The sequence below is a fragment of the Ictidomys tridecemlineatus genome, unplaced genomic scaffold (assembly GCF_052094955.1).
Source record: "Ictidomys tridecemlineatus isolate mIctTri1 unplaced genomic scaffold, mIctTri1.hap1 Scaffold_67, whole genome shotgun sequence".
In the NCBI taxonomy this organism is placed as follows: domain Eukaryota; kingdom Metazoa; phylum Chordata; class Mammalia; order Rodentia; family Sciuridae; genus Ictidomys; species Ictidomys tridecemlineatus.
The window spans coordinates 958,231-982,967 of NW_027524711.1; the positions used below are offsets into that span (position 1 = coordinate 958,231).

At 36.2% G+C, this 24,737-nt stretch overlaps 1 protein-coding gene across 1 annotated transcript; it reads right to left on the bottom strand.

Annotated features, from left to right (window-relative positions):
* Positions 1 to 4,412: 4,412 nt before the first annotated feature.
* On the bottom strand, positions 4,413 to 24,021 carry LOC144374386 (adhesion G-protein coupled receptor V1-like). Its single transcript, XM_078037232.1, has 6 exons — positions 24,010 to 24,021; positions 23,223 to 23,414; positions 16,918 to 17,325; positions 10,564 to 10,748; positions 4,494 to 4,743; positions 4,413 to 4,439 (listed from the first exon to the last, which is right to left on the bottom strand). Exons 1-6 carry the CDS (start codon positions 24,019 to 24,021, stop codon positions 4,413 to 4,415), a joined length of 1,074 nt encoding a protein of 357 aa, XP_077893358.1.
* Positions 24,022 to 24,737: the final 716 nt, after the last annotated feature.

The window sequence follows — 24,737 nt, forward strand, 5'->3', positions numbered from 1 at the left end:
TTTATGAAAGACATTACTAAGAATAAGAAATTACTAGCTGAGTGTGGGCATGCCTATAATCCCAGTGGCTCAGGAGGCTGAGGCAGGAAGATCATGAGTTCAAAGTCAGCCTCAGCAACAGCAAGGTGCTAAGCAACTCAGTGAGACCTTATCTTCTCTAAATAAAACACAAAATAGGGCTGGGGTAACCCCCTAAAAAAGAATAAGAAATTATTAACTTTTGCTATTGAATCTAAATTAGGTTCATAATTAAGATACGTTGAGGAAAATTTGTAGCTATATAAAATTAAATTATATTGGAAATATCTTAGCAACTGAACTAAGAACAGTAATTAATTGCTTGACTCTGGCTCCAGAAAAACTCAATGACAATTACATTTACAGATAAAACATCATCAAAGTAGAATATCAGAAATGTCTGATTCAATATATTTCCCACCTTATTAAGTAGATATCATTTATAATCATACATCATCAAGAGGATATTGAGGTATGTGGAAACTATGTAATTTACTCAAGGTTTCACACTCACTAATGGCAGATCAAGTATTTGAAACCAGACATTCTGGCTTCAGGTTTTGTATTTTAAACCATTACTCTATACCTAGTTCTCTGTAGAATAAACATAATGTTCACAAAAAGAGTTGTGGAGCTTTTAAAAAGTGAATTAAGGCACAGAAGTGCTGAAGATGGGGGACAGAAATATACAGTAAGGAATTCTCAGACTTCCAACCATATAATTAATATAGTAGGTGAGAATAATTCTATTGATTAGTTTGACAGGTACTAATACAATTTAAGGCTTGGATATGGAAAATGATAGATAATTTTTAAAATAATTTTTATTTGTTTTAATTAGTTATATATGACAGTATGTCCTTTGGCACATCATGTATAATGAAATATAATTTCACATTCTTCTGGTTATACATGATGTAGAATCCCACCAATTATGTAATTTTATATGTATATAGGATAATAATGATAGATGATTTTTTTAATACAGTGTTTGCCATATTTAAAATGGTTAAGCTGTAGAATACAAATCAACCAAAGGGTAGGGTCGTTGTTTTTTTTTTTTTTTTAACTATTGCAAATACAAAATTCTTTGACTGGATTATCTCAAATAATCCTGAAATTCTATCTCACAGAACCTGTCCTCTAAACCAGCAAATTATAACCTTTCTTACTATCTAGCTTCTTATACTGTGTTATATATATTCCTTAGGAGTTGGGACTAAGTCCTATACTTTTTCCTTTGTCTGTAGTATAAGTGGCCATCCATAAATATCTATTGTGTGAATTAATAAATAAAACAAATAGAAAAACAACAGGATACGAATAATGATATTCATATCTTGCATATATTAAAGAACCATAGAGTGGCAGAGAGGGAGGGAAGGAGGACAAAAGTGCTGGGGAGTGATATTGGTCAAGTTATATTGTTTAATTGTGTGCACATACAAATATGTAACAGCAAATATCTCCATCAATATGTACTACTATGATACACCAATAAAAAATGTGGAAAATATTTTTTAAATGACCAACCCACGTATGTAAAGCATGAATGGTTTTCACAGATAAAATATTGAATGGGAAAAGTCAAAGCCAAAATGAACTATATGATTTCATTTGTATAATGTACAAAGACAAGTAAACCGAATATATACTATTTGAACTCAGAAATAAGTGTAGTAAATATTTTTTCTAAATATCAATTGACATTGTTTTTTTGGGAAAAAATTATGGAAAAACAGACCTTCATTCTCACAATTATTTAAAATTATTGACTTGAAAACACTATCACTGACCTGATATACATATAAATCCGGAAGAGAAAAAGGCTTTGTTGTATGAAGACAAATTGTCGGTTTGGGCGTAGGCAGCATACAGAGACATGTGTGAACAGGCACATTCCACATAATCTGCAGTGTCCTCAACCACTTTGCAAAACTGACTGTCAGACAACCAGCTGGAACAAAACACAATAGTCACTATTCCTCTTTCGTCAGTACTTAAGATGTTGAAATGTCTTTTGAAAAAAAAATTACTTGCTGAACTTAAGTGTTCTTTACTCAAGACCTAAGCAGACCACGTTTTGAAGAAGGAACACCAAAGGGAACATCTTGTCCAGGATGTGAGCCAACAAATTCCACCAGACACCTTAAGAAACAGTCTAAATACAACCACACCTGCCACAGCATTCCCAGTACCAAAGAAGCTGGTCTTCCGACAGTAATACCAGTCCCTGCCTATAAATGTAAGACAGACCCACTCTTCTCTATCACTCTAAAATCCTAAGAGATAACATAGCCATGATATATGTAGTTCTTGCCCTTCCATATGATTTCATAAGTTCTTGTATTTTGAACCACATAATTTTACTTGTATGCTATTCTAAGATTCCTTCCTCACCTTTTTAAAAAAAAATTAGAGCCAATCATATATGTTTTCCAATGTACTTCAAATGCTTCACTCTATAAATTTTCACTCATTTTGCATTCCCAGAGATTACAGGTTTATGCTCCCTTCCCTTTTAATGCATCTTGAGTCTGTGACTTTTCTAAGGACATATAACTTCATAACCTCAACTGTGGATCTCAGCTTGAAACTTTTCATTTGGGCTTGAAACCTTCATTTCTAATTATGCATTGAGGACTTCAGACTATGTAATGATGCTCCTTGACATATGATGGGGTTAACTCCTGATAAACCCATCATAAGTGTACAGTATTACAAGCTACAACTACACTTAACCTATACAACCTCCTGCATATCATAGTTTAGCTACACAGTGCACCCTCATAATCATGCAGTTGACCAGGAGCCGTGGCTTAGTGTTGCAGCTCAGCATCATGAGACAGTATCATGCCACATACCATCCATAAAGAAAAAAAGCAAAATTTAAAATTTGAGTATGAATTCTACTGAATGTATATCACTTCTGCTCTATTCTAAAATAGAAGAATACTAAGTTGAAACATCTTAAGCCAGGGACCATCTGCATTAGGTTTGAGATATGCCTTCAGGCATAGGAATTTCACTTCAAAATGTTTTTTTCACAGAAAAAGAAAGAGACTAACCAAAATTTTGCTGTTTCAGCAGACAGTTGGTTGCCCAACAAAGACATTAAATTTAGTTATAATTTTAGCTTTTGTGGCTAACACTCAAAAATATACACAATCCTAGACCTTCTTGGCCAGCATTGCCTGGCCCTGCACCATTGATTGAGATCTGAGTGATAGTAACTACTCAGAAACTTGTGACCTTAGGTCAAGAGAAAAGAAATAATTGCTTTTCTTCCCATTCCTATACCTGGCTTTAATCCTAAAATATATCCAACATGTTTGGACTAGAATTATAAATCCTGCTGTTCTCTCTAAACATAGAGTGTCAGCTCCTGAACCACAAGCCCAGGTGAAAGGAAGACAAATAATGAATTTCCTTCCTTTCCAGAAAACTAACTGATGACTTCAGAAAAGTTATCTGAATTGAGCACGACTCATGTCACAACCTACAAAATGATCAATAATAAATAAATAAATGTGCTACACACAGTTAAATCACTTGGCTGAGCTTGCCATCTGAACGATACTAGATGATTCACTATGCTCCTCTGTCTTATTGTAGAGATTATTCTGTGGTGTTAGGTCACTGAGTGCCACCTCTATATCCAGTTCAAAAAAAAATAGGTTTAATGGTGCTGGTATGTGGAAGGACTAAACTCTAATCTTCAAAAGTTGTTAATAAGTACCTTGCTGTAGCCTGATTCCAAAGGAGACAGAGAGATGTCTGAGGAACAATTCTAGGCTCAGCAGCATAAATCCTGTAGAGGACTTCATTGTTGTTAGTCAGGAGTTGTGAACTCTGATCTTTCACACTCAGAGACAATACCTGTAATAACAAAAGGAATAGAAAATTCAATGACATTTTCGAATCAATGTTAAGAATGAATTTCGCATACTAACCTATATTTCATTTTCATAATAGTTATCTGTTTTCTTCCAGTATTAATAGAGAGCTCACTTATCAATGCAGGATATCTGACTGGTCTTCCATCATGCACATTCTACCTCTGCTTCATTCATTCAGTGATATTCAGCTAACAGCACTCACTTTAACTATAATTTGCCAACTTTATCAAGAGTGAGGTATACAATTGGATATTAGAGAAAGCTATATTTTGTTACTTTCCATATGTGTGTGTGTGTGTGTGTGTGTGTGTGTGTGTGTGTGTATATATATATATATATATATCTTATACAATTCATATACTGAGTAAAATAATTCAATAAAACATGAAAGAGACTTTTCCAACTATTTTGAAACTAAAAATTCTATAAATGGTTCATGAACATGAAAGACTGCTTATATTAATTCACCACATATAGTATCTGCCAAAACTCTCATCAAAGAGATGTATTCTGATCAGATATCTGCTAAAGAAAACATGAGATTCTAACAACATAATTTTTAAAATGATAGATTACCTTGTTTTTCAGAGCAGGAAGATTGTTACCAGTTATAAACCACTGCTGACTGCTATACTCTGTAAACTGGACTAATTTACATGAATTTTTCCCAGCCATTATTTGTGCATCTGAGACATCCAATAACTTCTCTGGAATTCTAATATAATTCCCTTCCTTTCCTTCAAACTTGTGCCCATTGATTTGCTGAGGATACCAGTGAAGAGCCAGTATTGACAAGTATGGGCAACTGTCAAGGATGGTTTTGCTTCTGCAAGAAAAAATAAATAAAAGATTCTGCAAAAATGGCGAGTATTTACAACCATATATCCGCTTAAATGTATTACATTTGGATTCTGCTCTTTATTACATAACAATGACATTACCAGCCCAGGAGCACTAAGTAAAATTTGCTTTCAGTTTCTTTATGGTTAACTGTTATGAACTTTTCCACAAAACTTTCCACATCTTCTTGACTAATCCTCCCTGTAACCTAAAACAAGGTTTTGTTGTTGTTGTTGTTGTTTTTGTTTTTTTTAAAGCTGGTTAATGGATATCAAGATACAATCTATGGCTGTAAAATGTACTTTTCTGTGTTCATAACATCAGTATTGGTGGAACAGGGTAAGAAAAGGGTATCCCCACTAAACTGAAGCACTGTTTGATTCAAGAACATCTTAAACCTTAGCTATATCAAGAGCCATGTTTCACCTAGAGGGTACCTCATGCCTTCCTAACCCATAAAAGCATTTGAACTAATATAACCATTTGGTAAGAAAAATGACTCTGAAGAGTGAGCTTTATTCATTTAATCGTTCAGATTTGAAGATCTCCTAGGTATGATAAGATCCTGTGTGCAATGAAATTACTTTCAAACCTCAATATGTGTTGAAATCATTTGGAACTTGGCTTAAAATAGAACTATCTAGTTTATACTCAGACTTACTAACTCAGAAATCTTACTCACAAGAGGCGGTTGGCAGTCATAGGAATCTGGATTTGTAACCAGTCACCCAGAGAATCTGTTGCAACCTGTGAACCCATTATCATTGCAAACAATGAAGAGAAACAAAGATAAATCAGATCTGAAACATGCCTTAAAAATTATAGAGAACATCAGGTCATTAGTATAAGATTTATGCATTAAGTGTTTAAGTTACATGGACCAAAACAGATGTAGAGTATATATAATTAGGCCATTGATCTAAATGATACCTTGCCAAGACACCCTAAGCTAGTAAATGAAGAGAATCTTAAATGAAAGATTTGAGAAACAAAAGGAAAGAGCAAAGGATAACTTTTTCCTCTAAACTATATACCCTTCTCTTAAAAAAAAAAAAAAAACTTTTCCACAGCTTAAATGACCACAATTGAATCTGCACCTTCAATTATCTATACCTAACCCACCATTTATCCAGAGCTCTAGGTCCCAGTGTTCTGTGAAAACACTTCAATTTCCATGGGTTACACATGCCTCAACACAACTTGTCAAAAATGCAATACAGTCTCCCCACTCAGCTTCCTAAATCATCATTGGGACTCCCCGCTTAATAGCTGCCACTACAGAACCCGTGACCAGGCCACAAATCAACTAAGACCAATGAAGTCCACCCCCCATTGCTCCATTTTAGGCTCGTCGACCTGTAATCTACTGAGAATCTGACCAGTCAACACTACCATAGATTCTTCTATCTTGGCAAACCGACATTATATCACAATTATATCACAATGACTCTCCCCACCCTTGATAAAAACCAACCCTTCTTGGCACCTAACCTTTTATATTGATGCCCTTCAAATGCACTCATCTTGGTTAATCCCATAAGCTACTTCATACCTAGACTTAAGTGTGGGGGGCACATTAATATGTTGATCAATTGTTAATGTTGAATGGTCCCTATACTAATTCACTGTGACCAACCTCAGTGGTCACAGTGAATTAACAATAAACAATCCATGACATTGGTTGTATTTGGTTTTCAGGTGATTGTTCTGAATTCCATCATTTTTGACATTATCCTTGCTCAATTCCCACATCTTCTCTTCTCACCAGATGTTCTTGATATTGCTTAAGACAATATATAGATATGCATAATTATGGTTATCTTTGTCTTTGGAGTTACTTAAGCAAAACAAAATAATAGTGATCTCTCTCATTTTTTATGTTCCATTAATTTGAACATTCATCTTCACTCAACAGTTATCCCCTATGTGGGCTTCCCCTTGCTTCAATCCTTCCCTTCCTCCTACTGGAGATTGAACCCAGGGGCACTCTACCACTGAGTTACACCTTCATTCCTTTTAATTTCTTTTTATTTTTTAAGACAGGTCTCATGAAGTTGCCCAGGCTTGACTGGAACCTACCATCCTCCTCCCTCAGCCCTACAAGTCTCTGGAATTACCACCTAGTTTTCCTATTTCTTGCTTTCCCTCTTCTTTAATTTCAACAACCTCTTCAACATGATGTTTCTAAAATACTAAATCTGATTCCTCCTCCACCCACCTCTCTCTCTCTCTCTCTCTCTCTCTCTCTCTCTCTCTCTCTCTCACACACACACACACACACACACACACACACACACACAGAAACATTCTGTAGCTTAAGTGGGAACTTACTTAAAACAAATAAGCAATCCATGTCAGAGATTTATGAAGACAGGATTAAAGAATATATCAAAGGTACTAAGAAGGAACTGCTAATCATTGGTCTGAGATAGACATCTAGGAGCAGTGGTAAAGAGAAGAAGCCTCCTGAAATGAGGCACCTGTGAAGTTATCGATACTTTGCTTATTTTTCAATAAAAACCTCAAACACTGGGACTCACCCTGAAAGGTTAAAGGAAGAGTACAGGGGAAAAAGGGTGCTGGTTCTTTGTCTTAACCTTGTCATTTACTGGCACTCATGTGGAATGAAAGTCTGAACACCTAGGATACATGAGGTTGGAAGGGAGTTGTTACAAAGCAGGACTGTGGGGTCAAGTAGCCCTGGAAGTGAGTCCATACTTCATCATAGACTGTGACCAATGAAAAAATAAATAAATAGAAGGGAGGCCAGTACAATAGAGGATGAAAAATGGAGGAGGGAAGATGGGAGGTATACTGGGGATTAAAATGGAACAAATTATATTCCATGCATGTATGACTGTGTCAAAACGAACTGATTGTTATGGGTTACAATGAACTAACAAAAACATTTAAAAGAACTATATTAAAATATAGTGTATATATATACACTATACTTTATAACATATATATGTAACTATTATATATAAAACTCTCTCTCCATATATGTATGTGTTGTGTGTGTGTGTGTGCATATATATATATATATATAACCTTTGGTGAGGATTAAGTTGAACCTTATATAAATTTCAATATTATAATGTTATAATGTTCAATATTATAATTCACTCATATTCTTCAATGCAAAACTATGTCAAGACTAGAGCAGAGGTGTACAGTTAAGATCACTTATGTTATTATTTATATCTTTCTCTCCCTGATTAAAAAGGCTACCACAAACCTTTATATGTCTGTATTAACCATCTCTTTTAACTTTGCATGTCCTGGGACTTAAACACTAACATTAAAAGTTTTAGGTATTCAACTGGTATTTTAGTTAACCTGCCAGAGTTCATAAAGGGATCTATAAATAAAGAGATGATTTAAATTATTATATGAATTTTTAAATGTAGTCTTTAGAGTATCTCTAAATTTCAATGTAATAAACACTGATGACAGCATTCATTGAGAATAAATAATAAAATTGTTAAAAGATTTACATAAACTTAGTCTTAAGCAGATGGCACTCATTAAATAATGATTATTGTTGTTTTATTCTTTTCAGTCACATACAACACCAGGATACACCCTGACATAATCACAAAAGCATGGAACAGAACCTGCTCCAATTCAGTCCCCAGCACTCCCCACCTCTGCTCTCTCTACTCCACCTATTCTTTTTCAATCCATTTAGATTTTACTTTTTTTTTTAATTAGCATCCTGTGAATACACTCAGTGCCAGGAACCACCATGCCACATCCATGCATGCTCATAAGAAACCTCAGTCATACTCATTCCACTGTTCTTCCCTTTTCCCATCTCTTTCTCCTTTTAAATCCTCTTCTCAATCTCAACTCTACTGATGTCTCCTATATTTTGATGAAATTCATCTTACTTTTTCCCCTTTCTCTTGCTCCTTTTTTTTAAATCCCTCATCCCTTATTTTCTATTAGCTTCCACCTATCAGAGAAAACATTCAACTCTTGACTTTCTGAGTCTGTCTTACTGCAGTTCCATCCATTTACAGGCAAACACCATAATGTCATTCATTTTTATTGCTGAGTATTGTGTATCTGTACACAATTGTATATATACATATATATACCACTCAATTGTGTACATATACCACCTTTCTTTATTCATGCATCTATTGAAAGTCATCTAAGTTGGCTCCTTAGTTTGACAACTATGAATTGTGCTCCTATAAACATTAATATGTTGCATTACTATAGTATGCTGATTTAAAATATTTTGGACATATACTGAGGGGTGGGAAAGCTGGGTCATATGGTGGTTCTGTTTTTAGTTGTTAAAGGAATTGCCACACTGTTTTCCGAAGAGGTTGCACCAATTTGCAGTCCCACCAGCAATGTATGAATGTACCTTTCCCCCACATCCTCACCAACACTTATAATTTATTCTGGATAATTGCCATTCTGACTGGAATTAGATGAAATCTCAATGTAGTTTTGATTGCATTTCCTTAAGTGCTAGAGATGTTGAACATTTTTTTTTCATTTATTTGTTGACCATTTGTATTTCTTCTTTTGAAAAGTATCTGTTAAATTCTTTTTCCCATTTATTAATTGGGTTATTTGGATTTTTGGTGTTAAGTGTTTTGAGTTCTTTGCATATTCTGGATATTAACACCCTGAGGAGCAGGTAGGAAAGATCTTCCTCCATTCTGTAAGCTCTCTCTTCATGCTCTTGTTTCCCTTTGAAGCAGAAACCTTTTAATTTGATACCGTCCCATTTATTGATTTTTTTTAGTTTATTTCTTGCCATTTAGGAGTCTTGTTAAGGAAGTCATTTTCTTCTAGCAAGTGCAAGGTTTCTGGTCTAATTCCTCATTCTTTGTTATACTTTGAGTTAATTTTTGTGCAGGGTGAGAGGTAAGAGTCTAGTTTCATTCTTCTACATATGGACTTCCAGTTTGCCCATCACTGTTTATTAAAAGGGCTATCTTTTTTCCAACATATATTTTGGCACCTTTATCTTTATCAGTAAACTGTATTTACATTGATTTGTCTCTATGTCTTCTACTCTATACCATTGGTCTTCATGCCTATTTTGGTGCCAATGCCATGCTGTTTTTGTTACTATCTTTCTGAAATATAATTCTAGATCCTATTTCCTCTGTGAAAATCAAGTTGAATTTCAATTTCCAGGCATGTTCTATTATCGGCCACTTTTATGTTGTCAAACAAAATAAAACATTTTTTTAGGTCTCTAAATGCACTGTATTTTATTTTTTCCTTCTCCTCTGGGTAGCTTCTTGCCATGACACTCCAGCCCAAAGTTCAACAGAGTATGAGAGCTGTCTTTGGAAGCACAAGTAGTAGCATATCAAAACACTCCTAGGGCTGGGGCTATAGAGTTCAATGGTAGAGCACTCACTTCTCATGTGTGAGGCACTGGGTTCAATCCTTAGTACCACATGAAAATAAAATTCATAAAGATATTAATAAAAAGACCCCTAAAGTTCAGAATCAGCTCCCCTTTTTTTGGTCCTATTCAGAGTGTATCTTCTATTCATTGAATACATAAAAGTTGGAGACATGGCTGGTTACAACTTTTAAAACACACTTTGAAATAATAAGAATATATTGCTAACAGTACTCATTCATTTTTCTTAATGGAACTGTTAGGCTTTTTTCAAACAATTCGCTTAATTTGCCAAACAGGTACAATTCTTTGGCCAAATAATTCTGAGTTATATCATGTCAATGTCAATTTGCATCACATGTTGCTTGGTAAACAGTGAAGAAATGCATGTAAGGTACTATTGATGCATTAGAAGATACTTACTTTTCACTAGGAGAGCTACAGGTAACATCAGTCAGCAGAGAAAAGGCAAAATCTTCAGTCACTTCTGTAAAGTGGCTGAATCCTCTTGTATCCTTGAGCTTTGGATTAACAAGAGCACAAAGAATCTCATAGAAAAGAGTTCTGCTTTTGGTACTGAAAACTTGATTTTTTCCTTCAACAGTTATCTAGAAAAAATTCAAGTATAAAAATATATACTTTAAAAATAAACTTCTTAAATTACATGTCATCTACATACTACATAAAATCTTTATTAACAGTTGTTAATGTTTACAAACGTGAACCTATGAAGCATTTAAGAGAAACTGGTATTTCAAATACATACATTTGCGCTTTAAAATGCAAAAATAAACATTTAATTTTAAAAAAGACACAATAGCCAAAATATTTTCTATTTAATCTTTAATAGCCAAATGGTCACCTGGATCACTTAACTACAATAGTTAGCCTGATGAATTAAAACAAGTCCCATTTTTACACCACCCCCAAGAACATACATTCTTTTGACTAGCATATAAAGAAATAAATGCCTAGAGAGTATTTTTTTATAATGGAAGTAGGATTATTTTTGTCTGTTTTTCAATGAACAGAAGCTACCATATGTCATTAAATTCTAATAATCAAATCAAGAAATTATTTTCAACCAATAGTACTCAAAACCACCTGGCATTCTTGTCTTTTTCAGAAAGTATGACCCTTCCTACTTTGGAAGACTACATTATTCATTATTGGAGGAATAAGAAAAATAGGGGGGGAAATCACTTTCATGGTTTTTTCTTGCCAGAATGAAGGAGCCCACATCTCAACTAATACCTAAGCAATGGTATGAAGCCACTGACTTATTTTGTTCTATTTTAATATATCTAATAAGTTCCTGTTAATTTTTTAAACTCCAAGTCATCACTTTCTCTATATTCTACATTATGCTCTTCCTGCCAACATACATTATCAACTTGCACATAAACTTATATTAGCCTTAAAATGACTAACCCGTTTCTCCTACTAAAGGAGCTCATGAGGGAGTTCTCCATATTTTTGTGTGTGTGTGACTTAGTAACATTCCAAACTCAAAGAAGAACTCAAGATCTGAATTTATAGTAGCCACCTCAAAGATAGGAAGGGAGAATGCAGAATAATCCACAGGGGAAATACAACGAAAGGAACAGAATAACAATTTAACAATAAGAAAATTACAAAGGAAGATGAAAGAACAGCTGATTGGACACTGAAACAAGCAAACTGGTCATAACAAATGGAAAATAAGCTCAAGAAACTCTCCTAGAACTCAAAGAAAATCTCTCAGACACAAGCATACGAAAGAACAGATACAATAAAAAAAACCCACAGTTTTTTAATAAGCTAAAGAGACACTCCTGTCTAAAAGTTTAGAGATTACTTTCAATCAGAGAAAATTAAGAAAACAAAAAACACCAGACATATAATATCTGAGTGATTTTTTTAAAATATTAAAAAAAAGTCATACTAGAAATCAGAAAAATAAAACATAGTAACAGAGAAACAAAAATTCAATCTGACATGAGGCATTTCTGAAAATGAAATGCCAGAAGCCAACAGAGACACAGGTACATAAGTTTAAGAACTAAAAGTTATGATACAAAATTTCTAGAGTTTTTCAAACTGTTATCTATGTTCAAGGAAAACAATTCCTTTTAGTAGAGTGCACAAAATAAAACAAAAAGGGCATTTATATAACGGTTGGTTATTGTGGGCACTTCAGAGTTCTTACAACTTTATGTTAACTTCTTTAATCTTCACAAGAATCCTCTGAGGAAAGTCCTAGTATGACCTTTGTTTCATTTTCAGGGAAAGAAACTGATTCAGAAAGAAAATAACTTAAGTCAGCCAGAACACAGGGTTGGTGACTGGCCAAACCCAGGAGGTGTTCCTGACAGATACCTGCACTGACTGCCCAAATCCCCCACAGGCTTGTCAAAAAACAATACAGATTGACTCAGGTCACAGACAACTTAGTTAAAATTATTGCAATTATAGAATAAAAAATCAGTCAGTAAAATACAGATTGAAATCTAAGCCAATTAGTACTATTATAAATTATAGGTACAAGATAATCTTGGCATCAAATGCATAATATTAAAAGTGTGTGTGATAAAAAATAAATAGTCTGGCTTTTTAAGGACATTTTACATAAACAGATACAAAATAAACACCCAAATTATAGAAATTGACTTAAAAACAAGCAGAAGGCTTAAAGCAACCATGGGAAAAAATTAAAAACCTGCCAGGGTTAAAAATAAAAGAAGCAACCATTGGAAATGGGAGATGGTCTACCAAACTTCCACAAAACAAATTATTCATATGCTCTTTCAAGTTCTCCAGAACACAAAATTAGACCTCCTGACTCATGTTTTATTAACCTCCAATTGCCAGGAAATCTAAATCTGGTAAAATTAAAATTGTAATATCAAATCCAGCAGGGTTTTAAAAGACTGATAGTGTTATTAAGGCAACTGACAGCTTTTAAAATTATTTTTACTGTACCATGCATGGGAAAATCAGAGGCCAGAATATCATGTTATTGCAAAAATATGCCCAACCCCACTGTTGGATTTTATCTAGAAGTCTTCATATGAATCATTTAAAGCTATTTCTTTTTTTAGGACAATATTTGTATCATGCAAACATGAATAAATAACACTTCTAGAGTGTGTGATCTTATCTAAGATATTGAGATTTTAGTAAAAAAACATTATGAAAAATAAAACAAACATTATGTAGGGCGGGTTCTGTTTCAAAGAACTTGGAAACTTAGAACTTAGAAACAGTTTTACCTGCAATACAAGATTTTATGTAACCAAGTTCTATTCAGCCCTGGTAGATTTAGGCTGTAACTTCTGAAGCTGAGGTTGAAGTGTTAGTTTAACATGATATATATGAAAGGTTACTAGATGAAGTATAGGATTCCTTAAATTTCAGATGAGCACATAATAACTGGTTGCTAAATAAGTATGGCAAGTAAGTATTTTATGATGTATATATGCTTAAAATTTAGTTGTTGTTTATCTGAATTTCAAACTTAACTGGGAATCCTTGAATTTTATTGGTTAAGTTTTATAACCTTATCCATATGTGATTATCTATATCTTCAGTGCTTTGTTTTATTATTCTTGTAGTCTAATTATATAACTATGTCTAAAAAATGAAATATTTATTTTGTGGCATACAGTCATGCATAACTTAACAAAGGAGATATGTTCTGGGAAATGCATTGTGGATAGTTCTGTCCTTGTGAATATCACAGAGTACTTACTACCTGGTAAGTACCTACATGCAGGATATATGGTTTAGCCTACTGCTCCCAGGCTACAAATCTGTACAGCATATTACTGTACTTAATACTATAGGTGACACATGGTAGTATTTGCAAATGTAAACACAGAAAAGCTACAGTAAAAATACTAATAGAAATTTATAATCTTATGGGAACACCATAATGTGGTCCATTATTGACTAAAATGTTTTGTGTGATTCATTCATGGCTGTATTTTATCAGTACAACCAGAATTTATTGAACTAGGCCCCCCTCGATAGCAATTTTTTGTTTCAATTTTTGTTATTACCGTAAGTAATGCTAAAATAAGCATTGCTGCCATACATGGTATTTGAACAAATGTTCCCAAACCCATTTGTTCTGTTTGAACACAACACCCATTAGGTATTCATCTAGAACAAGCTTTATAAGTTATAACCCAAGAATTTCAGAGGTACCCCAATTTTTCCCATATTAAAAGGAAATAGAAAGTTCCTTTTGGTAAAGCACACAAATAATCATAACAAAACAATCAAGATATATTATTTGATAACCACTTAAATCAGTGTTGATTCTTTTTAAAAAAATATTTATTTTTTAATTATAGGTGAACATAATCTCTTTATTTTATTTCATTTCATTTTATTTTATTTTATGTGGTGCTGATATCAAACCTAGTGCTTCATGCATGCTGGGCAAGTGCTCTACCTCTGAGCCACATCCCAACCCTCAGTGTTGATTCTTGACCAATGGTATATAACCATCTTATATAACTTACTGAGGAAAAGGGGCAGCAGAATTTTCTTATATCTTCTACTAAACATTTGATTTGAAGTTCTCTGCTCTACCCTACATTGTTCTCACATATGCTTTCCCTTGTCTTGGTCAAAATCAACTTGCTGATGTCCCATACCATTTCATCATTAGAAAATTTAAGTAACATGGACTGGGGTCATGGCTCAGTGGCAGAGCAAATGCTTCACACATATGAGGCACTGGATTCAATCCTCAGCACCACATAAAAATAATAAATAAAACAAAATAAAGATATTGTGTCCATGTATAACTAAAAACAATATTTTAAAAAATTTAAGTAACATTATTTTCTGGAGTGAGATCACTATTTTCTAGAATGTTCTGTATGTGAAATAACAACCACTTTTCTGCTTTACAAGCTACTTGGCATGGCCTCTTCTTCTTACCTGTATACATAACAATTTTCTTTTTTATACTTTGAGCTTTATATTTTAAGAAATATCATGGGAAATAGAATAGACATGATATTCTAAGTCCCTGCTGTAAACATTTTAAATATTTAAAGGTCACTATGTTAGAAATATAGTATTAATAAATTTATACATATGTGATCAAAACTTTTTATACTTATACGTAAATGTGTTACTATAAAATATCTTGGTAAGAATCCCACACACACATTCTCATGTTTTCCTCTAGTACTAACTCTTTTTATTTATCTATTTGCATGTATGTCCTTGGGCTCATATCTCCATTTAACTCCATCATTTGCAGAAGTGTAAATAAATAAATGGGTTTAAAACAAAAGCTAGTTGGTCCACGTCCAGGCCAAATTGAATGCCTAAAGTTATCTGGCCAATCTATAGCTTTTCCTTTTCTGGGAGAGTTTCCAGTGCCCAAGAGGAACAGAGAACAAGCAGTGGATTTGTTCCTGTTTCGTGGCATTTAAACTAAAAGCACTATGTGGATGAATACCTACTCCAAGTCCTCTTTTTTTAAAACTAAATTATTTATTTATTATAATTTGTTACACATGATGGCAGAATGCAATTCACAGAGCACAGTTTTTCAAGTCACTGATTATACATAAAGTATTTTTCACACCATTTGTGTCTTCATACATGTACTTAGGATAATGATGTCTAACTCATTCCACCATCATCCCTACCCCCCTATTCCCTCCCTCCCAATCCCTTTCCTTTTCCCTTTCTAAATTTCCTCCATTCCTCTCATATTCCACTCCATCACCATTATGAGTCAGCCTCTTCATATCAAAGAAAACATTCAGTTTGGCTTTTGGGGATTGGTTTGCTTCACCTAGCATTATATTCTCCAGCTCCATCTATTTACCTGCAAATGCCATGATTTTATTCTCTTTTAATGCTGAGTAATATTCCATCATGAATATATACCAAAGTTTCCCTATCCATTTATCTACTGAAGGGCATCTGGGTTGGTTTCACAATTTAACTATTGTGAATTGTGCTTCTATAAACCTTGACATGACTGTGTCCCTGTAGAATGCTGTTTTTAAGTCCTTTGAGTATAAATCGAGGAGTTGGATAGCTGGGTCAAATGGTGGTTCCAATGGGAGCAAATCTTTACCACAAGCACATCAGATAGAGCACTAATCTCTAGAATATATAAAGCACTCAAAAACCTTAACACCAAAAAACAAATAACCCAATCAATAAATGGATTAAGGAACTGAATAGACACTTCTTAGAAGAGGATATACAATTAATCAACAAACATATGAAAAAATGTTCAACATCTCTAGCAATTAGAAAAATGCAAATCAAAACTACTCTAAGATTTCATCTCACTCCAGTCAGAATGGCAGTTACCAAGAATACAACAAAAATAAGTGTTGGCAAGGATGTGCAGAAAAGGGCATACTCATACATTGCTAGTGGGACTACAAATTGGTACAAGTCCTCTTTTTATGACTGCAAAAACAATAGAGGTCAAATGCCAAATACAAGTGAACAGCTTCTGGAGAATCAGAAAGAGCCTGCAGCTTCCAACATCTGTTCTGCCTTTCTAGACTTTGAACTATTTTTTCTGCTGCACAAGATTATGCAAATTGAATACTGAGGGTGTCAAACAGGCATCCCTCACATCCAAACAAAAGTTCATTTTCAGGTATGATGAATTCTACTCTTATATTTAGAAGTTTAGTGTTATCATAATTCTATGTATGTGATATAATAGAATGCAACTTTTGTGTTGGTTTTCTAATTTGTCAAGTTTTATTAAACCAAGTGTTTCCATTTGCAAGTTTTTCTTACCTTTTCTATTAGATGCACCACAGCACTGAGCTGTTCATCCATGTTCTCTGTGGCTACATTCATGTTAATGTTGTGGGGCACTCTGTTAAGAATGTCTTCATCAAGGGGCTGATGTAGCTGATCAGCAAGGCCCCAAATCGCCTGTGACTCTGCATCAGAGACAAGAGTGATGTTGGCAGTACCATATGCTTTATCAATTCTGGCATCACCTTTTGGGCCCAAAAGCACAATCTGAAAGCATTTAGGAAATGGACTTGAAGACCCTATATCTGGCGTTAGGTTGACATCCAACATGGTGTTGCTCTGGCCAGGTTCAAAGACCAATGTGCCTTCATTTCTCATAAAATACTTTCCAGAAACAGCTGGAGATATGAGAGTACGACGAATTGTTTCAGCACTCCTCAACTCCTGCAAAGGAAACAATAACATATAAGTGAAACTATGATGTCTCTGAACATGCCATAAACAAAATTTTATTTCGTAAAAATAAAATTCTATTTTTGTTAAATAAACTGATGGGCAATATAGAGCTTTATATGTTTTCTAATCTAATTAAAAATTTGTAGAGATAAACATACATCATACAGTAATGGAGTTTGGAAAGACAGGTTCCTTTGAGTGAACATATCAAAGAAGAGAATTAGAAAAGAAATGTTGCTTTTTCCCCATAAATGTCTCCCAGGTGAACACACTAAAAGTTGTGCTTTAGCTTACACATGCTGCAGAACATACGTATGAAGGAACAAAAGAAATATTAACATTTCATTCCTACCTAGAAATTTGTTGGGGAGGTAGTTGTAAAGTAGGGAGGAGAAGGAGGAGGCAGAGAGAAGGAAGGAGAAGGAAGAATAAACTGGTCTCTTGCTCACACTTAAATACAAGAATGCAGGAATGTGTTATAAGGTCCTAAGTGCATATATCTCTCATATTTTCAGTTTGGTTATTAAAAAGTATTCAGAAAGTGAAGCATGAATACTTAGTCATGGAAGAATAAAAGGAATTCACATTTATTTACAACTGAGCCAACAACTGTGAAACTCATAGTATAGCCCAGGATTGCAAAATATAGATGCAGAATTAAAGAGCAGGTCACTCATAGGAACTATTATTCTAGTGAAGACTTACAGAAAACAGAAGAGCTATGGAATTAATTATCTATTAATGCATGGTGTTTTATGACAAAAATAGACAAAGTAAGGGAAGGGAAAGGTCAGGGCACAATTTTAGATAATGCTGGTTACAAAAGCTCTTGAGCTGATATTAAAAAAGACCTCAGTGAAGTAAAGAAATAGGTTACATGATGATCTCAGCAGAAATATTCTAGATCTCAGGAGAAATATTCTAGGCAGGAAGAAGAGCAATCACAAAGTCCCTGAAGTAAGAACCATCTTAGTATAAGAGAAGAAACCAGAAGGCCAGTGTGACTGGAAGCTCACATGAGAGGTGGAAGGGGTCATTTGGGGTGGGCACATGATTGGAAGCATGGAAAATACAAGAAAGTGGCCCACTTCATTCAATGTTTTCATCAGCATTCAGGCTGTTATCTTTATTAGTCTTTTAACAGGAAATAAGCACAGAGGCAGGAAGAAGGCACACGTTTTTGCAATAGTTCATGTGAGAAATAGTGGTAGCTTGATTTAGGGTCCCAGGAGTGGAAAGATTTGAAGTACCCAGACTGGGAATGTATTTTGAATATAGAGTTGAGAGGACTTTATGATGAATTCAATGCTGGGTTAAAGAAAAAGGAAAATTGAGGATAAAGTCTAGCAGTTGGCTTTGATGAATAAGTAACTGCATGAATGATAGAAAGCTAGGGGAAATATTGTTGAAGGAGATATCAAGAGTCAATTATCATACATATTAAGTCTGAGATGCCCCAGACACTGAAGCAAAGATTTCAAGTAAGAAAAATCAGATACATGAGTCTGGAAAAGGGGAGGCAATTGACAAAAATTTGGGAGTCCTCAGCTTTCAGGTAACACTTATAGGTCAGCATAGTATAGCCTGGAGAGTGAGTCTGGGTAGATTCCAACAGGCATCATCACCTACATTGACATCAGAGAGGAACTCCCAGTGAGGTAATATTAAGAGCAGGAAAGTACCACAACCTAGACACCCAAAGGGAACAGCATCCTTCAGGAAGAGTAAGTAATCAACTATTTCAAAAAATGAACAGTCCATGAAGACAGTCTTTTAAAATCATCTGCAGAACAATGATAGAACAAAAACCTTACTGAAGGAAACTACTCAAAAGCTTATTGGCTTTTGTATTTTAAATGGTTACACTACAAATATGCATTGAATATTATATAACAAAAATCAGAACATGTTGGATGGGTATTTAACAAACATTGTTGAATGAAATAAGGATGCCTCAGAACAACATGCCTCAGAACACAATTTCAAGAATTTAATTTGCATAACTTCCTAAACAGGTAGACCCAAAAAACATATGGTGGATGGTAAAACTACAGATAAAAGCAATGGAGTAGTTAAACATGAAATTCAGGAATAGAGGTTATCTGTAAGATAACCTCTTATATCAGAGAGGGGTTCATGGCCCCTAGTTTTAAATTCCTGGTAAAGCTGGATTTCTCACAGAGGTGGTGGTGTTTGATTAGTATGAACTGCATATATACATTTGTCCACTGTTTTCTGGTAGAATTTGTTTTGTAATTCCAATATTTAAAGGAAGTAAAAAAATAAAAATGTTCTTATATTTATAAAAATGTGGCACAAACAATCAGCAGTATGCTATTGGAAAGTCAATATAGAAACATTTGAATAAACAGGCATTATACGAATAAGAAGTAAATTCACAGTGTTTCTTGAACTTGTGTACTCTGAGCTATTGCACAAATATATAGATGATTAGCATCTGTTTTGAAATTTGGTTTAAAATATAGATGATTAGAATCTGTTTTCAAATTTGGTTTAGCTATAGGCCTATTTAATGGAAGCATAACTAGAATGGGTGATCTTTTCATTATTTCAAGTAATTAGGATGAAAAATTTCTTCTTTATATCATCAAGACTTAAATATTGGAGAATATATGCTGCCTGTATTTATGTATATGGGAATGTATTTATGTATATGGGAATGCTGACCTAACAAAGTATATGGATGTTATAGTGACTATTCTAACTTCATTAATCTCTCCTAAGTAAAGTGAAAATCATTATCATTATAACAAAATGGTGACTTGGTTCATTACTGTGTTCTCATCTTGCCAGTTCTTGGAAAGCAGAATTACACAGCTTTATCTTCTAGCAATATGCCTAAAATTCAGAAAGAAAGAAAGGCAGGGCAAAGAAGCAACAGAAAGTTATGCAAATCAAATGAAACACCAGAGAGGTAAAATTATATTTTGATTTTTTAAAATCATACTTGTTACTTTTCAATAATTGTAGATTAGCATGCATTTATAAGAATAATAAAAAGAGATTTCTTGCACCCTTTATTTAGTATCCCTTATTGGTGGCATCTTGCATAACTATAATATAAATCATGACCAGGATACTGGCATCAATATAGACAAGATTATCAAGACATTTTTTTCTTTTTCTTTTTGGTACCAAGGATTAAATCCATAGGCACTTAACCACTGAGCCATGTTCCCAGCCCTTTTTATTCTTTATTTTGAAATAGGCCCTTGCTAAGTTGCTGAAGCTGGCTTTGAACTTGTGATCCTCCTGCCTCAGCCTCAAAGAATCCTTCAGTTGACTTTTGTCTGCACTCTATGCCACCCCCTCTTTCATCTTTGGAAACCACTAAACTCCAATTTCGATATTTTTTTTAATTTTAGGAATATTATATAAATGATATCATACAGTATGTAATTTGGGGATTTTTTCACTTAGCATGATCATGCAGAGGTGACTCTGGTTGTCATATGTATTAATAGATTATTTTTAATTATTACTGAGTTGTGGTTCAGGGCATGGAGACACTACAGTTTAACCATTCAGCCATTAAAAAGAAAATGTTGTTGGGGCCTCAGTAGCTCAGTTGGTAGAGCATTTGCCTTGCATGTGTGAGGCACTGGGTTCAATCCTCAGCACCACATAAAGTCTACAACTAAAAAATATAAATAAATAAATAAACATAAAAAAATTAAAAATATTTTAAAACAAAGTGGATATTTTCTTTTATAAAAATCTGCCTTGCTTTAGTTTTGTGCTATTATGAATAAGCTGCTATAAACATTGATGTGCAAGATTTCATGTGAACATAATTGGCTGCACCAATTTGCAGTCCCACCATCAATATGATGTCTCTGGGTGAGGTATATCAAATATATGTTTATTCAGTGCAAAGTGTTTGTTTCCTTCAAGAAAATGTTTCATGATACATATAGGCCAGTAGCCAAAACCTAGAGACTTTCTAAGTTCAGAGAAGCCGGGAACTTTGTGTTTCATTGGAGAATTTCTGCCTAAATCTCAAAAGCAGGACCTCAATGACATGACCAGATAGTGGGTTTATTGGAGAATGTCCCCCATTCCTAAAATGATAGTATGGACTATATCCCGCTAGGCCAAGGGTAGTTTGGGCTTCTGCCTTCCATTTGATGCCATATTTTCCCCCTCTGCTCCCCCGCACCCCAGCTCACTCTTGAAAGGCCTTCTGTTCTGCCAGCCATAGTGACATCTGCTGGCAGACATGGGAAGTCACGAATCTGGGGGACCCTCTCAACCAAACCTTGTTAATGCTGCCATTTATCACAGCGGCAGGGGTGTGGGTTCTGGAGGGCTGGGGTTCCTGTCATTTCTCCCACACCCTCTCCCAAGAGAGCAACCGTGTCTCAAGCAGCCAGTTCCCACCTTCCATTCACAGAACTGAAAGTCAGGCAGATGCAAACCCCAATGCTAGCGTGGGCCCTCTAAAAGAAGACACCACTTCAGGTGACAATAGACTTGACTGGATGCTTAGGAACGGAAGCAAGGCAGTTCTCACCCACCTCTGCTCCCTCCTCATTTTCAGCAGGCCTCTGCCTGCGGCTAGGAGAGGAGTGGAGCTCTGTCCCCCACCTGGCCCCGCTGTCTCAGCGCTGCTTTAGGGGCAAACTTGCAACTAGGTGAGTCGAAAGGGGATTATTCCAACTCAGAGTTTCTTTTCTTCTGATCTAACACAGAAGATGTCCACTTTGTGTTTCTGAGAACTTCATGGTGTCCTAAGAACTCCACTTCACTTTGGCTACTCAAAGTGGAGTCGCTTGGTCAGCAGCACCAGCATCCCTGCTCAGAGCCTGTGAGAAACACTGCCACTCACAGGTGCTGGAGTTTTGCACTGACAGAAGACACTTTGAAAGAAGCCCCGAGGCTATAACTGCACACACCCAAGTTCATGTGCTTGTACTCCACACTGGGTTCCTCACCTTGGCGCCCTTGGCCCATCAGGCCAGATCCTTCTTAGTCTGTAGAGGTCTTCCCCGTGCAGTGTAGACATTCAGCAGCACCCATGGCCTCTACCTGAGTTGTGCACTAGCACCCCTGACTTGTGATAACACAAAAGGTCTCCAGGCATTGTCAAATGACCCGAGGGGAGAGGGAAAGTCACCTCTGATGAGACCCATCAGCTTCAGGGCACATTCTCAGACCCCACCCCAGACTGGCAAAACCAGGAACTCCAGTGGGGCCCAGGAAACTGGTTAACTCTCTGTGAGACACAGGCACTCTGAGGTGGAAGAGGACTCAGGAAAGGCCCTGCAGTGAATCACTATTTGGTGACAGAGAAGTCACAGTGGCCACAGCATGACCAAGAGATTACAGGCTGTGGATGATAAAGAGCCCAAAGCTGGAGCCACTTAGGAGGGTTTGCAGCCAACACTTCCCCCTGTGCTGTCTCCATGACCTTGGCCAAGTGACCTGATCTTTCAGTGCCTCAGTTGTCATCTATGGAAAATGGGGATGAAGGAGAATTTGAAATAAACAAATGACAGGAGAGTTTGAAGTAAACATGTTTGGATGAAGAAAGGTGCCTAAGCTAGAAAAGTGTGTGAAATAGATAAGGATATAAGGTAAACATATTTTGATGTATTTTAGTACAAACAAAGGTGAGAATTTAGATAAGCAAGATGTAAGCAAGATGTGATGCAATATAGACACAATCTGTTAAGATAGGATAAGAAATAGAAGTTATGAAATAAACAAGTTTTTGGTTTGAAGTGTTGTAAACAACTATAGTATTTAAAGGCCAGGAAGGCTGAGCTCTTTGGCCAGTTCAGACCCACTATGTTAGTGGGTCAACATCGAGCGAACTGAGTCCCGCCAGCCTCTGTTCCTGTGCCTCCTGTGATGTGATGAACCTGGTGTGAATAAACCGAGCATTCGAAAAGGCATCTCATGTGTAGCGGCTTTTTCTTCAGGACACAGATCGTCGGCTGGGAGCGGTTACCTGGGGCAGAGCCGATCTTGACTCCAGGACCACCCGGGAGTGATTGAGGGACCTCGCCGCAGTCTCCTACTCGTGTCAGCAGACAACCAAAGCACTGTTCCTCCTGCAACTATTGAGGGATGAGGAAGCTTTTATGATAAGGTGCTTAGAAGAGTGCTTGGCTCCAAGACCTTCAGACAAGTCAACTAACTGGTCTTGTCTTCACCATCACTGGCCTGTCTTCCCCCCAATTTTTGAGTCCCCTACAAGCCAGCCAGGCATGTGCTTCATTCTCTGCCACATCCTCAGCAGGGAGCCCTGGCCTGGCCTGGACCAGGCTCTCAATGAACATCGGTGGAGAAAGGCATTGCAGTGCCCACGAGGACATGAGGACAACAGCAGAAGCCCTCTGTCTCAGGGCTTGGATTTTGCTGTGGATCCTGTATGTTCTGCAAAGGGACCCCAGCTTCCTAGATCCAATTCTATTAGAAGGTGTCCTTGCAAATGTGGCAACTGGGCAAAAGTGAGCTTCTCCGTCCGTGTGGATTAGACCAGACCTCAGGTAGATCTACAGGCATGCTATAACCAACAGCCAATCAACACATGCTTAGAAAATCATGGAAAGACTAAAGATGGGGGTGGGGTGCTTCACAGATGCTGTGGGTTTTCTTCTTCTACTTCTAGGATTCTCTCTACCCACCTCCTGAAGTCAGTCATACAACTATCCCCATTTCGGATATGGAAACACTGAGGCCCCAAGAGGTTACAGAACATCCCCAAAATCATTGTCCAGTAAGCAGTGAAAGTGTTCTTCTCATGCTGGTCTCTGATTCCAAACCCATACCTGCCTTTCTTCCCAGGGCACTTCCTGGTCTGCACACAGGGATTACATGCCTTAAGATTGGGAGGACAATCCTAATTTCAAACCTTCTACCTCACGTTATGCTGAAGACCATCCTTAGTAGCAGAGCACGTGTCTTATTTGGTTTAAAAACTCCATCTCTGGTAGTAATGAGATCTCTCTGCCACAGCCCCATCAGACAGCCATTTGGGACCACAGGAGTGTGAAGAAAGAGTGACCACAGGAGTGTGGAGAAAGAGTGACCACAGGAGTGTGGAGAAAGAGAACACAATTCAGGAAAGCAAAATACGAAGAAGCAAGAGCTGAATACACTAGAACAGACAGGACCAGCAGAGAGCCCAGCTGAGAGAGGCCTGGAGCAGGGCTGGGGTGAGCCAGCGCATTCCATGGGTATTGATGAAGGTCTGCTGTGTGCCTGGCACTATGCTGAGAAGTAGACGCTGCATTGAGTACAGTCTCTGTCCTTGCCCTGCTAAAGATCCCAGTCTGGGGATTCAAAGCTGGATGACATTGTCCAGCACTATGCCATTTCTTCACACCCCAGCTGACCTCCAGCCCCCAGCACCATAGCCCATTTGCCTACAG

Coding starts and splice junctions, on each gene's coding strand:
- LOC144374386 (XM_078037232.1), bottom strand. Junction 17,326..23,222: donor GCTCGGTTTATTCACACCAG/GTTCATCACATC, acceptor TTTCCTTTGCAG/GAGTTGAGGAGTGCTGAAAC. Junction 10,749..16,917: donor TGGTGCATCTAATAGAAAAG/GTAAGAAAAACT, acceptor AATTTTTTCTAG/ATAACTGTTGAAGGAAAAAA.